Source organism: Cydia splendana, chromosome 9 (assembly GCF_910591565.1).
Source record: "Cydia splendana chromosome 9, ilCydSple1.2, whole genome shotgun sequence".
NCBI classification, from domain to species: Eukaryota; Metazoa; Arthropoda; class Insecta; order Lepidoptera; family Tortricidae; genus Cydia; species Cydia splendana.
Genome location: NC_085968.1, coordinates 14,226,840 through 14,242,889, shown reverse-complemented (window position 1 = coordinate 14,242,889; position 16,050 = coordinate 14,226,840). Strand labels below are relative to the sequence as shown.

General features: G+C 38.0%; 1 protein-coding gene across 1 annotated transcript; it reads left to right on the top strand.

The window, feature by feature from the left end:
• Positions 1-62: 62 nt before the first annotated feature.
• On the top strand, positions 63-15,601 carry LOC134793645 (serine/threonine-protein kinase STK11). The gene is made up of 6 exons (XM_063765281.1): positions 63-921; positions 2,509-2,694; positions 5,239-5,375; positions 8,297-8,485; positions 10,582-10,736; positions 13,748-15,601. The coding sequence occupies exons 1-6, from the start codon at positions 379-381 to the stop codon at positions 13,861-13,863; spliced, it is 1,326 nt and encodes a 441-aa protein (XP_063621351.1). The 5' UTR covers positions 63-378; the 3' UTR covers positions 13,864-15,601.
• Positions 15,602-16,050: the final 449 nt, after the last annotated feature.

Here is a 16,050-nt window from a genome sequence, read left to right as displayed (position 1 = left end):
TGAGAAAAAAATGCCTTAAGTACTTAGTAATATCACGCTATACTCGACCTTGCCATTTTGTTTTACAGTACTTTTTTCTAAAAGAGAATAATGTTAGTTACGTTCTCGACAGCCATATTAGATTATACTCCGTAAGAACTGTCATATTTCATTCATTCATCCTTGTGGTTTCGTTGAATTTCTCGGTTTACTTACAGCTTTATTTACATTTATCGAAATTAGAAAACGAAATAGTTTTATACCCACCCATTTCCAACACGTTTCGATTGAGAAATAGTGCTCAATGTGACTAGAAATAGAGCTTAAATTTGTGGCAAAGCGGCCTTCAATACGCATAGATTCACAGACATTATTCCAAATGTATTGTTTTGATAGATAATGGATCCGAGAATGTGCAGAAAAATCAGTAGTAGTGAAAGTCTTCCAGATGCTGAAAATGTGGAATACGAAGTTGCGAGCATCATCGCGCCGCAAGAGAGCGAGGAGAACCTGCTGGAGGGCAGCCCCGAGCTGCGCTCCGTCACCTGGCTGGACGACGACCAGATCGAGGACCTAGATCTTAATTTAGACCAAACTAACCTATTTTTCCATAGAGTCGATAGTGCAGATATAATTTATAGAAGTAAGAAGAAAAGATGCAAAATGGTCGGGAAATACGTTATGGGGGACATATTAGGGGAGGGTTCGTACGGGAAAGTGAAGGAGATGTTGGACTCGGAGTCGCTGTGCCGGCGCGCGGTGAAGATCCTCAAGAAGCGCAAGCTCCGCAGGATACCCAATGGAGAGCAGAACGTGCAGCGAGAGATACAGCTGCTCCGGATACTTAGACATAAGAATGTGATAGAACTAGTCGATGTTTTATTTAACGATGAAAAACAGAAGATGTACCTTGTCATGGAGTTCTGTGTGGGTGTGCTACAGGTGAGTTAGCATTCTCTTTAATAAAAAACTTGCATCTTTTGCCTAAAATTATAATAGAACCTAGTAAAAATAAATTTATTATTTAAATTAATCAATCATTCATTCCCATTATAGTTAATTTACTAATTTATATGGAATAGATAATAGCTCCAATATATATCCATATAAATAATTTATACATTTATTAGTAAACAATTTCATCATAACAAGGAAGTAATTAAACAACACTGTCTAATATTGATATACGTCCAGCAAGTTGAGTGTTCGCTTGACCTTCCTCTGTTTACTGGATCAATATTTCTTACTGTCCAGCTAGCACTATACATTTTATACATGCTTGAATGTACACATTGTTGTTTACATTTACTTCGCCATTTCAAATAAGTCCGACATTTATATTACAAAGTTGTTTTTGAGCCGACTTAATGGAATCCTATTTCTTATTAGATTCTTTAACTCTCATGTTACTTATCAGTAATTGTAGAAGTACACCTGCAAAATGTTTTCTTGTATTTTGTTGTAAATAGATATTGAACAATGTCTGTTTGTAATGCAATATTTAGTCAGTTGATTTGTTATGTTGGAATAATAATATAGTCAGAAACATATTTATTATATATTTTTGACCAGCCATAGAAGCATAGTAGATGAAGAGAGGTATAAGTATAGTTCATCACACATTTACATTTTAGAAACACAACAAAATGTTTTTTTTCATACGGAAGCTCCTCCTTTCCAATTTGTTATTTTTGGTTTGTCAGTGGTCAGATAAATCTCTGGACTACACATGATTGTTAGTTTAAATAAATTAATATCATTGCTATTCTAAGCCAATAGAAACAGTAATGTTATAATAAGTTTATAGTTTTTATATTATTCTCTCAATGCTAGTGGTCAAGGGTACTGTTGCCTGCAGTATTTCCGGGCTGATACAACCTTCCAATGTTCAAGAAAAGAGTGCACTCCCATCATCTTAAAGACTGTCATTAAACTCATTAATCAAATAAGTTTTGACCTTGACAATCATCGAGTTTTTTCTTATTTTACAAGATCAAATAATACCTCATACATAGATCAATATTTGTATACAATCTATCTTAAAATGTATGCCTTCATCAAAAGTCAAACCCTCTTTTTGCATGTTTTCCTAAGAAGAATCATTAGGATAATTGAGCGCCAAGGAGACTTGAACTGAAGGAGGCTATTAGTGTGCTTTAAAGGTTTAGACACGCCAAACAACTGAAATGGAAGTGGGCGGGACATGTATCACGGATACCGGACCAGCGTTGGACCAAAAATGTGACGTCATGGAAAGGGCCACTAGGAAAACGGGGTATAGGAAAACCTGTGACTAGATGGGAAGACGAAATAAAAAATATCGCTGGTCAAAACTGGATGCAAATAGCTCAAGATAGAGATGAGTGGAAAACTCTGGAGGAGGCCTTCACCTGCGAAGACGGGGTTCTTGCTAAATATTAACTTTAAAAACTATTCTAAAATGTCATAATTGCAAGAAATAAAAGGCTATTTTATTATTTATTATAAAGGTTTAAACAAGTGACATATTGAGCCTTTCTTTGTCACCAGGACATGTTAGAGTCAAGCCCCGGCAAGAAGTTCCCGCAGCAGCAAGCCCACAACTACTTCACGCAGCTACTAGATGGGCTGGATTACTTGCACGGGCAGGGAGTTGTGCACAAGGACATCAAACCGGGAAACCTGCTGCTTACTCTTGATTCCACTCTGAAAATTACTGATTTTGGTGTTGCTGAGGTAATTCTGAAAATTATTCTTGACTGTTTTTTTATCTTAAATTATTCACTATTTCAGATTAATTTTACACAAATCGACTAGTCCCAATCTCATAGTGATTATCTCAATATGGCCCTACTCATTGGTGTTGTAGGTCCTATGCAACGATATATATGAATATAATAGATAAATACATGGAACACATCCATAACCACATAACTGAGGAAAAAATATGAAACCTAGTTTTTTTTGCATTAGAAAAAGGGTTAACAATCTGTTTAATGAACAACACTTAAAAAAAACCGGACAAGTGCGAGTCGGACTCGCCCACCGAGGGTTCCGTACTTTTTAGTATTTGTTGTTATAGCAGCAACAGAAATACATCATCTGTGAAAATTTCAACTGACAGACGGACGGACGGACGGACGGACGGACAGCGGAGTCTTAGTAATAGGGTCCCGTTTTACCCTTTGGGTACGGAACCCTAAAAAAGTAGGACCTATAATGACCTATTACTTATGAAACCAAAAGAATGTAAAAATATATCCTTGCTATATAATTGTTACATATTTGCTGTGATTTCTTTCTCTACTGATAAAAAAACGAGGTAATTATACCTACCTTGTGATAGAGTCTAGCAAATGAAAGTTGAACCTGCAAAAACGTGGAAATTTCAAAGTCTGAGGCGGCTCTTTGATTACAAGGATTTTTTTATACTTTTTATAATTTTCATCTTCTAGAAATCATAAAAATTATGAAATCCTTGTACATAATCAAAGAGCCGCCTGCTACAGATTTTATTAAATTGCCGCTTTTTTCACTAGCCAGACTTTGAACCTAAATAAATAATTGCCTTTAACGAAATTCAAACCCAGGACAGCCAGCTTTGTAGACATGCCCATTTTCTAACCATTAATTAAGAGTATCTAAATTACAGTTACATATCAAATTCAACAATTCATTATGATAGATACTTAAAGTAAATATTTGTGTCCATTTTCGTCACCGCAATCAATTAAAACAGAACGTAAATAAAAGTTATCCAATGCCAGGTAAATATCGCAACACATAGATAAGATGATATTAGATAGCGTGAGTAGATCTGGAGGATTGCCAGTTCGTGTAATGATTTGTTGATGCAATCCACTTTAGACACAGCTATTGGGCAATACAATTGAACTAAGGTCGCCTCCAGAATCTCGCGAACTAAATTGACATGAGTTTGACAAATAAAATGATACCAGGAATAGCAAAGAAAAAATAGTCACGGTATATGTCGATAAAATGATATCTATAAGTAAGATATTGCACTTACTACCCATGTGATAATTGATTACGGGTCACAAACGAGTTCGATTAATACCTATGAAAGTGACGAGAAAAGTGGTTGATTCGATTTTAAGATTGTGACGTTACCGATCAAATCAGGAGGTGCGGATGCGAAATTGACAAATTTCAATGTTAGTATGCAGGTTTGGGGGCAAAATGTTTATTTCAAGAGCTCGGATCGGATGTCGTCATAAATCTAAAATTGGTGATTTAATTTTGTATACGTGGCCGGTAAATGAGATTGATCCATAATAATTTAAACTTTGACCTAATTGTCAACTTGAATGTTCACTTTAGGGACTGGTCTTTACAATCGAAGCAATAGGGATCACCGAGACGATTTAATTTTTGCGTCCACACCACACAAATTAAATGAGAAATTAATCACATTGTACGAAATATTTCCCCGTCTAGGCTGGCCTTATTTGTATTATGAGCCAAAATCACTGTTTCTATGTTATCACCTAACTTGTTGCTCTAGCTGTAAGTTTTCCTAACAAATAAAACAAAATAAAATATTTATTTAATTACAATATGTTTATCCCAATATCCTTGTCTCTATTACTATAAAATTGCACAATTTCGAAATACCAAATACTTAACTTTGTAAAATAACTTAAGAAAATTACATAAAGATTCATTTTAACTGACCGCGCAACAGTAGCGCCCCTAGCGGTGAATTCTCGCGATAATCTCTAGTTCAAACTTTTTTGAAAATATCGATATGAACAGCACTGTCCCAACTGTGGTATCATTTGTGCACATTGACATGTCAATTTAGTTCGCGAGATTCTGGAGGCAACTTTAGATAGAAGCCTCTTTGATTTTAGGTCGAGATGTTTCTTACATCTCAAACATTTAAAATTTAATATTGCGTACAACCCGCTTTTTTGAATAATAGCGTTAGTTAGGGGCGTATTTTTTGGGGGTATGCACTGTATGCAGTCCTGTTGCTAGTCCTTATATATGTAATTTATGAATCTCCTTAGATATTTAATACGTATATAATTATATAGACGTCTGGGGTTGAAATATCCCTGATTATACCATTTAAACACCGCTATTCGCTCACGTAATTATTTTACGTACCAAACGAATTGCGATTTTAGAGAATATGTTTTGGTTTTTTGGTTTATTAGGTTTCACTTAAAAAGGGAATTCCGACTTCTTACCGATATAGTCTTAGATAATCATATCAGATTTCCGGCCAGGCTACATGAAGGATTCTGGTTGCAGGCACTAGACATGTTCTCGCCGGAGGACACGTGCTACACAGGACAGGGCTCGCCCGCCTTCCAGCCGCCGGAGATCGCCAACGGCGCCGAGCAGTTCTCGGGCTTCAAAGTCGACATTTGGAGCAGCGGCGTCACACTGTAAGTTCTCAACAATTCATCTCTCATCCAATCCGCTACACACCTCTTTCTATTTAGTACTGTGCAAAAGAGACAACATGTCTCGTGATAACTGCGACTTCACAACTAGGTACACTTCGGGAGGATCTGAGTTGTGGGTATTAGACGCGGGGGCGCCAGCGGCGAGTGAGGTTCATTTGGCATCTTCGGACCTTGTGCTCGAGCTATAGTCTTGCCAGCCTCTCAAGAGAGAAGAGGGGAGGTAACTCTTTAGGGATGGGGCTGAATATGGAGTTGTAGGTGTACTAAAAAAAATCGTGCTAAATATTAGGTCACAATCAAACTTCTTACGGCGCCCAGCAGATTTCTTGTTTCAAAGTCGGCATTTGAAGCAGTATGGCTACATTCTAGAGGCCACCTTTTTATTACCTTGGGAATACCTACATATTGAAAGAAAAGGACCTCGCTTATGCAATTTCGTCTACGGCTAGATTAGTTAATTTAGCAATACTTGATTACTATTACCCTCCGACCCAGAGTGGACATTAAACCTTCAATGGGGACAATCGGTGTAGCGCTACATTGTAAGTTTAGCAATGTCACGGTAATGTCACCTGACCGTGCATGCCGCGTTGTTTACGTCTAAACTAGATAAATCTATTAAAAGTATCATTATAAATGACTATCATATTATGAGTAATGTATGTTGAAAGTATGTATTTTGATTGGGCTAACTGTGTAAACAAATATATGACTTAAATCGTTTTCGGATGTCCTTTTTATACCACACCCGTGGCGAACAGGGCCGTCTTAAACTATGCTGGGGCCCCTGGGCACATAAGAATTCGGGGCCCTTTTGGAAAGTAAAGAAAGCTAATTAAACTAACATTTTTCTACTATGATCTTCTATTTATTATGAGTAATCAAATATACTGTTACTGTCTGTCCTTCGGCGCCCCCTGAGGATGGGGGCCCTGGGCACGGGCCCCGTGTGCCCTTATGGTAAAGACGGTACTGGTGGCAAACAAGCGTAAGGCCGAACTAATGGCAAACTTTGCTTCTTTTTTGAAAAACCCTATACTGAAGTTCTTTGATAAAGCCTCTTTATTCTATTTGGATAATTTTCACAGGACAATCTGTTGAAAACCGCAGTAGAGTGTAGGTACCTTTTTTTTTTCTAAAGCAGCACTTGCTATTATTATCCACACAAATATTTATCGTTCGATATTTGTAGCCTTTTGTATGAATTTGCGCATGAACATATTTGAGGTGACTCACATACCAAACGTGTTTCTGGTTTCAATACAAGTGTTAGGCAACAAAAGCTATTTTCGGACAATGATCCGTCGAACGCCCTGGATCCATTCTGTTTTGGATTTGCATATATATTTAAGTGTACTGTATCGCAAGAACGTTATACAGGGTCACCTTAGCCATTGGACAAACCCTGAAATCCCACGTAGGGTTACTTGTTTTTTTTAATTAGAACAATAGATAAAGAAATAAATTATCAAACAAAAGTTATTTCCAATAATCGACAACAAAAAGAAACATACTGTATTAATCATTGGCAGTGCCTTTGACAATTTGTTTGAAAATGTGCGGCAATGATGACATTTGTCAAAAGTCAGAATCTTATTAATGTCATAAATAAAAAAGATAATCAAAACGGTCGAAGAAAGTTTCATACTATTTATTACCTCAGGAGCTACTAACACATACAGGTTGCTCCAAAGTAAAAAAAATCGTAATTTGTTAATTTCTTCGTAACCGCTACACCAATTGTTATGATACTTTGTATACTGGTTCTAAATACCCTAATGCATATGTACATTTCGGCTTTGTCCAATGGCTAGGGACACCCTGTATACTTATTTTGTGCGAAATTCAATAGGATTTAGACATGTAAAATCGTTTCACATAACTTTGTGTCCCGTATATATTATTATTCCATTTAAAGTAACGCTTTTTGAATACGCCATGCATTATTTATTGTTTACAAGGAAACTCTGCTTGAATTAGGTATTATGTATGAGTATAAGATGGTTTTTTTCCTTTTTATAATCGCATGTGCTACGCGTTTGTATTGCATATTATTGATAAGAGAGTCCTAATAATAATAGGTAGGTTTGTTTACCTTCTTATTAATTGTTTTGTCATGTGTATAGTTCGTTATTTTTAGCATTAGAAAGAAGGTAAGCGATCTTGACATGTCTTTTAATTGAAAAACACTTTTTAAAAATCAGTAACTATTACTTATGAAAGCAGAAGAATATAAATGATCGTATTAGATTCATAATTGTTACATATTTGCCGTGACTAATTTTAAAAACGTGTTTATTCAATTAAAAGACACATCAAGATTGTTTACCTTATTTCTAATGCTAAAAAAACGAACTATAGGTATACTTAAGAATACCTACTTACCTAATTGTTGGTAGTAAGTATATGTACCTAAACCTTTAGAAAACGTTTTTCGGTTCAACTTATTTAATGAATATAAAAAAACTCGTAACTATTTATATATGAATTGCTGGTGATTACCATTTGTTTTTATAACATTTACGTAAGTTTAGGTAAATCTATTTTAATTCCCATTCAGGGTTACAAACGAATTAGTTATAAAAAGACAACTAATATTCCGTGCTAACAGATGGCTATGTTGTCCTTTTTAGAGCACCGCACAAAACTGTTCGCGGTGCTCATATGGGATCACTTTATGGGGTTTTTGTAACCGACTTCAAGGAGGGCCACAATTGGTTAGTTTATTTTTTATGTACCTATGTTCCCAATTTGTAGTAGAAAGCTCGATCAATAAATTAATCCTTGTTTGAAATACTTTTTAGTTATTCTATTGGATCCGATGTTACACGTGTGTTTATTTGCTTTCGGAAAGCACCATTCTACAAGATTATTGTATTCTACAAGCACTTTGTCCCCAGATACAACATGACGACGGGCCGCTACCCGTTCGAGGGGGACAACGTGTACCGGCTCCTGGAGGCGATCGGTCGCGGCGAGCCGGCGCCGCCGCCTGCGAACCTAGGGTCTACACTACGGTCCCTGCTTATAGCTATGCTTCAGCGCGAGCCGCAGCGGAGGCCCAGCGTTTATGAGATCAGGAGACACGCGTAAGTAGTTTAGCTAATCGCTCACTGTCTTTCTGAATGGGAGTGACAGAGAAGCACTACATGACGTCGGGCTACCCGTTCGAGGGTGACAACGTGTACCGGCTCCTGGAGGCGATCGGTCGCGGCGAGCCGGCGCCGCCGCCCGCGAACCTAGGCTCTACACTACGGTCCCTGCTTATAGCTATGCTTCAGCGCGAGCCGCAGCGGAGGCCCAGCGTTTATGAGATCAGGAGACACGCGTAAGTAGTTTAGCTAATCGCTCGCTGCCTTTGCGAACGGGAGTTACAGAGAACACGGTACACGTGCGACAGTGTCTAAAGTGTCTGTCTTTTCGGACAGTGAAAGAGAAGCAATGTATATCTAGCGTCTACGCTGCGGTCACTGCTCATTGCCATGCTGTAGCGTGAGCCGTAGAAAACATCAATAATATCAACATCAAATGTTTAAGGCAGCCATTTTGTTTTAGCGATTCCGAAGTTGGACCCATAGGTAATAAAAGCTGCTAAGTATGATCTTGTATATTCACTTCGCAAAATGTGGTTAAGGGTTGAATAAACATCCTGTATATACAACCCAATTAATAGATTTATAGGTTTGAAATAGGAAACATTGTATACGTTCATTTAGTATACAATGTTGTTTGTATATGTACATTGTATTCTGCGGAGTCCTTTTTCAATCTGAGTTAATGATTACAGTCGAGGCTAATTGCGTATCTCATTTTCGTACAATGTTTTTATCTTGTTTGAAAATTCCAATACTACAGAGCTCATTATTTATACATATATCAAAAGTAGGTACAAATAACTAAGCAAACACCTAAACAAATAACTCGCTAGCATTCCACCTAAGAAAATAATCGTCCATTGTTTCACTGAACGCACTCTCATTCCCTTAAATGTATTCTGTGCCATCTATCAGTTTTACGTCTTTTAAATTAGCGTAGAATCCAACTGTCCGCAAGGCTAAAATAATAGACCAGATAAACTACACCGGATTGTATATTGCTTACGTCAATATATGCATTATCTTCGTTTAATTTATATTAAGAGAGCTAGTAGGTAAACAAGCTACCGCAAACAGGCTTACTGCGAAATAAATTAACTTTGTTTACAACAGATTTATTATACCTTTGTTATGTTTATTGCACAGATTAATTTAATAACACAATTCATTATGTCGGTCGACATACCCCAGATTAACTATATCAATTATTAATTCGCGTTTCTCTCGTAGACATTAGACATGTATACACCACTGGCTCAAATGCCTATACAATACTTATACACGTTTATAGATTTTATTTCGATACATCCTGAATATAAATTGCATTTAATAAGTTGTTGTTCGATATAGTGTCCAAAATAGACTTGCTGCCGGTCTGACTTGATATAGTTTTTAGTTTTCAAGCTTTGAAGCTGGTCGGAGAGTTTATTGTATTAGAAAACACAAACCAGAGGTGCCATAAAAAAAGGTTTCTAACTCTATTTAATGTTTATCTATTTTTATATCTATGGCCCTAGGCAGTAGATACAATAGAATCTCCAATTAGCTTAGCTTGAAAACTAAAAAATAAGATACTATATAATACGTAGGTATTAAGTTATTTAGGAAGGTTTTGTCCGACCTTTGACTGACATTATAATACCTCAATGAATTATGCAATAAATTCTATTTACTCACATGCTCGCGGAGACAGCGAAATATGAGATAATTAATACCGATATACGAAGTATGCAGAAAGCAAATAATTACGTTTCGTATGTATGGATGTGATTTGTTTATTGGTATTATGTAGTTACATGTACTACAATTTTATTCGGAATCAGAGGAAGTTGAGAGGTTTACTAGTGAGCGCACTGCTTACAACTATATGAAGATAAAGGCTAGTTATTGGCGAGAGCAGCAGTGCTAGTATGATTTGACTGTCCTTATTGCCTTATTGTAAATTATATTGTATAAGTTTTAAATTGCATCGCCTTATCCGGGTTCATGTACCATAGTAATAAATCCTAGACATAATGCATTGACATGACATCAAAAACTACAATACAGGAATATGAGCGGATATGAAACAAGTGATTGTTTGTTTTCAGATGGGTGCAAGCGACGCCGCCGCTGGAGGCCGGCGAGCGAGCAGTGAGCCCGCGATCACGGCGCTCCGACGACCTGCACTCCTCCACCGTGCTCCCCTACCTCGTGGAGCGGCACTACGGCTCGCAGGACTACTTCACCGGCGACCTGCACCACGGTCAGTGCCACATCATCTCAGGCGGACGACCCTCCACGACCTGCACACCTCCACTTTGCTCCCGTACCTCGTGGAGCGACACTACGGCTCGCAGGACTACTTCCCCGGCGACCTGCACCACGGTCAGTGCCACATCATCTCAGGCGAGCGACCCTCCACGACCTGCACACCTCCTCCTTGCAGTCCTACCTCGTGGAGCGGCACTACGGCTCGCAGGACTACTTCACCGGCGACCTGCACCACGGTCAGTGCCACATCACCTCAGGCGAGCGACCCTCCACGACCTGCATACCTCCACCGTGCTCCCCTACCTCGTGGAACGGCTCAACGGCTCGCAAGTCTGCTGCGCTACCTCACAATACGCGTCTTGAGTCTTTTAAATTTGAGTCATTGCACGTTTGAGCCGCATTCCATTCCGCTGCGGTGACATCTGCATCCTACATATAAGTTTGTATGCAGGGGGACAGCTATCTCTATAACTAACTGTCCAAGCTATGAAAGCGTAAAAGCGAATCATTTGTAATATATATTTTCGTCACTGTGAACCTTAACTTTGCAGAGGCGGGCGCGGCCGACGGCTGCGGTAGGGTGCGCGCTAGAATTTGCTCGTTGAGTTAGGTTCGTCGCATGCGTGTGAGGGTGACTCCCCCTTACTCCCTTAACAGGGATTATAACCCTTAATTTCCATTACTGTTATAAGGTGAATATGCCTTAACGACTAGATAAAAATATAACATATCACATAAATATGTCAAATCTAGCCTTACAGACGAGATTCCAATAGGTCTTTTCTGTTCCTGAAAGTAACATCAGCACAAATAACTATTCCAAATTTTAGGTATCTACGTCAAACGGTCTCTGAGAAAAACGCATTTAACTGATTTTCAAGACCGAGGTGATCCCATAAGTGTTCCGTGAACAAAGTTTTGTACGGAACACTAAAAATACGTCTGCTCCGATTTGGTCGATATAAATTCGTGACTAGAAACTAGGCGCCACCAACATTTTTGGGAACAAAAGAGACATTATACAAACTGAGATAACTTATTAGTTATAACAGTTATAACAACATGAGTTTTATGTGTGTTTGTGACGCAAAACCCTTTTTCGAGAAATTAACTAATCAATCAAAGTGGTAAACCTAAAGTCACCTAAAGTCAAACCGTATTTGTTTTTGATTACATGCATTTGCGGTAAAGCACTCTTTGTACTGGTGCCTTAGTAATCCACTCACTGAAAATACACCTTGGTCATCAATGTTACCTGAGTAATCCGGCCTACTTTACTGAATGACTCACTGACTTTAATAATCAGGATTGATTAGCATTTCCAGCATAATTAATTCCTTACTTTCAAGTGCAATCTGAAACCACTGGTCATTGAAACACTGTCATTTTATTGTGATTTCGAATCTTGGACGTTTACTCAATATTTCGTAACGTTGCGCGATATTTTAACTTATTGCGATTAGTTTTGCATGTTTTTTTAAAACATCCGCATGGACTTTTATTTTTACTTATGCAATTTGTGTTTTATTAACATAGGTTAATGTAGTTTATTTAAATCCTGGTTCACAAAGGTGAACTTTCTTATTCGTTCAAGCTTATCAGACGTGAAGAACGAACGAATTAATTAATTACGATGATTAATATATCTTCTTTAGTGTAGGAAATTACCTGACGTCATTTTTTATTGCTTTAATAATGATGTCATGTTATTTCCTAATACTGTAAAAACTAAGAAAGATACTTCAACACTATTATGTAGCTATTTCATTGTATTCTATGCCAGGTGGAAGATATTATTACGTTTAGTGCCAATTGCCTTCAAATGCGTATTACCTTTGCTCTCTTCAATCTAAGATTGATGGGCCGATGAGATATACTACTGTTTATTGTAAAAACAGCATGTTAATGCTTATAATGTATTTTAAATCGTTATAATGAGTGGCTGAAAGGGGTAAGGTACTTCAATTTCTAGGTAGGTTCTAGATTGAAATCATAAATCTAATCTATTTTAATCGAATTTAAACTGTCGCGACTCATATACTAACATAAAATCTATTTTATGGTTTAAAAATCACCTTTAGCACTTTCAGTGTTTGATAATGGACACCTATACAGATGTAGTGCATATTTGCATAATCCTTTCCTTTACTAGCGTATTTTCTCGGAAACGTTCGTATTTGTCGTGCTTTTTCAGTCAACCTCAGGACTTTTTGTACTGAGACAGACTGAAATAGCATGACACGTTCGTACGTTTCCGTGAAAATACAATGGTAAAGGATCTGTATTTTATTTGAATGCCAAAATAAAACACTATTTATTCGCCAACTTTTTTTATACTTTAGACTGGGGTGCGATAGGTGCTATGACGAAGTTTCGAGCCATAGATGTCGCTGTTCACCCACATGACCGGTTTGAGAATATTTGAGTAAGCGTTCCATTAAAAAAGTAACGTTACGCTTAAAATTTTTGCTTGTGTGCATACTTTAACTTAATGTAAATATCGACTTAACTGTAAGTGCGTTTGGTCACAAATCCATGGGATGTGTAAGATATGTAAAGTAGAATTTACAAATTCGTGTCTCGAATTTGACAGGTGATACAGATGGCGTTGTACGCGGCTCCGTACATTATGCGGTAACTCTGGTTATCAAATTGAATGATCACGTTTGACAATTCAGTTACCCTAAAACATATGGCCCAATAGGAATCTGGTTCGGATGTCAAACTGTATGTCTACCGTTTAACACATTCACTGTCAGTGCGAGCTACGCGCTACAAGCGTATGAAGCGAAAAGACCCTAAGAACAGAAAACCCGCCTAACGGATCGCTGGCAGTGAATGTGGTAACTGAGGCAGTTGGCAAGAACTTATTATAGTCATCTACGGATTGCTTTAAGGCTTGACTACATGAAGATGATTTTCACACATTTTCGAAATACTTACAAATTAGAATAAAAAAGAACAGTATAATACAGTCTGTAACTCTTTGGTTTTGTGTTTCAGAGCTGGGCGACGGTGGCTCCCGCACTCTGTCTACAGCTGAATTATCGGAGCAGTCGTCACGCAAGCACCGCTGGCACTCCGCCTGCGGCCGTCTCCCCTCCTGCCGCCTCACGTGATCCAACTGTCCCCGACCCACTATGTAGGACCATTGAGGTTTAGTCGCCATACAATACCTACAGAACTCCACGGTGGCTCCCGCACACTATTTATGTACATCTGGATTGTCTAAGCAGTCGTCATGCGATCATTGCTGGCGGCCGTCTCCCTTCATACTGCCTAACGTGATCCATGCCCCTAAACCAACTAGGACCAGACATTCTATTCTCACCAAACAAGGAACATTATTTTGAGTGGATCAACTTTTTCTTGACACTTACCATGGTTACGTCTCCTGCCACCTTACGCAATCTAAGCGTCTCCGACCCACTATCTAGGACCATTACGATTCGGTTGCCACACAATACCTACAGAACTCCAATTCTCCCGCACTCTATCTACAGCTGAATTGTCTGAGCAGTCGTCACGGAAATACCGCTGGCATTTCGCCTGCAGCCGTCTCCCCTCCTGCCGCCTTACGGGATCCAATCGTCTCCGACTCACTATCTAGGACCAGTCATTATTCAGACACTAAACCAGTAACATTACTTGACACTTGTTGCCTGGGTTACATCTCCCTGCCGCCTCACGGCATCCAACCGTCTCCGACCCACTATCTAAGACCAGTAATTCTGTAGTGGCTAAACCAGGGACATTACTAAGCGGCCTGGAACATTACTTAAGTGGATCAACTTTTGAACCGTAAACCGTAACGGACGGTTACAGTTTACGGTTCGATTTATAATGGTTAATGGCCAAAAATGGTTAAATGCATTAACGTTTCGGCCAACACTGTCTAGGACCATAGCTATTTATGTAGTCGCCTACACAATACCTACAGAACTTGATGAATGCTTTTGCGCCCTATCTACAGTGGAATTGTTGGATCCATCGGCCCGCGAATACACCATTCTTTTGGTCGGCAATTATATAACCCAATTATTAGATCAAAACTTACGGTAAAATATGTGAGTGAAACTAACGGCCCCCAATTTATTTCTACTTTAAGGTTTGATGTAAAATTATTGTAATTATTTTACCTGTACTAATGCAGTTTGGTTCGTTCATGTGCTTATGTTTATATTACTGCTCGGATTCGCTATTTGTATGTGTATATGATGTCCGTGTAAGCTATAATTTAGTTTGCAATTAATAAATACCAATATACCTGATATTTTTGTTAAAAAAACTGTGTATGGGCGTTAAGTGTTTTCGGCAAAGCAGAAGAATTTGGATTGTAACAGATACTGAAAGGGTTAATAATAATAAACATTGCATACACAATTTTGTAATCGCTATCAGATACCTTAAAGCAAACAAGCGTTTAGAAACATCTGCGCACGAACTTATTCAGGACGTTAAAATTTGATCGGATATTTTTGATTGCGTGTTTAATGGCGACTCTACAGGTTTAGAAAGTTCTTGATCTTTGTCTTGTCCATTCTTTATGACAATAAATACGAAATGATATTGATAATGTACGAAAGATATAAGCAATAATCAATACTACATATAAAAGAGGTAATATCCGGATATAAAAACAACGTATAAAATATCAAATTAAATCTGTGTAACCCTTAAAACCTACGTAGTACATTTATTAATAATAGGTACATAATATGTAGTTTACTTACCATTGGCAAAGAGAATAGAGTGTATAGAGGCGGATTGTCAAAGTAAATTAAGTAGCCACTGTAAATTGACTGCCATCTTTCGACAGAATATTATAACTGTTAGAACGCCATTTGACTTTGATCTTTATTTTTTCACTGATATGTGTTAACTTGTTAAATATTGATATTAACAAGAAAAAAATATGATCTAAGTCAAATGGCGTTCTAACAGTTTTAATCTGTCGAAAGATGGCAGTAAATGTACTCTACCTACATAATTTACCATAACTCTATTTCAAATTCTCTTTGCCATTGGTAACCCTTGTTGCAACGAGATAAGGACCATTTATTGTGAGATTTGTATGTTTTGTTTGTGCATACCGATATTGCAAAGGAATTATAAGCGGATCTGCACACCGCTCCGGTGTTAGAGCAAGACAGTGCTATGTGGTCAGTGACGGATTAATTCGTCTACGGCGTTGGACCTACGGTGCGCATATATCCGTCATTGGCGTCTAAAAGGTTAAGGTCGATATTTCGTGCCTCTAGATATGACGAGGAGTACATTCAAGTTAATATTCTTACACTATAGAA

Coding starts and splice junctions, on each gene's coding strand:
- LOC134793645 (XM_063765281.1), top strand. CDS start 379: ATGGATCCGAGAATGTGCAGAAAAATCAGTAGTAGTGAAAGTCTTCCA. Junction 922..2,508: donor TCTGTGTGGGTGTGCTACAG/GTGAGTTAGCAT, acceptor CTTTGTCACCAG/GACATGTTAGAGTCAAGCCC. Junction 8,486..10,581: donor TATGAGATCAGGAGACACGC/GTAAGTAGTTTA, acceptor GTTTGTTTTCAG/ATGGGTGCAAGCGACGCCGC.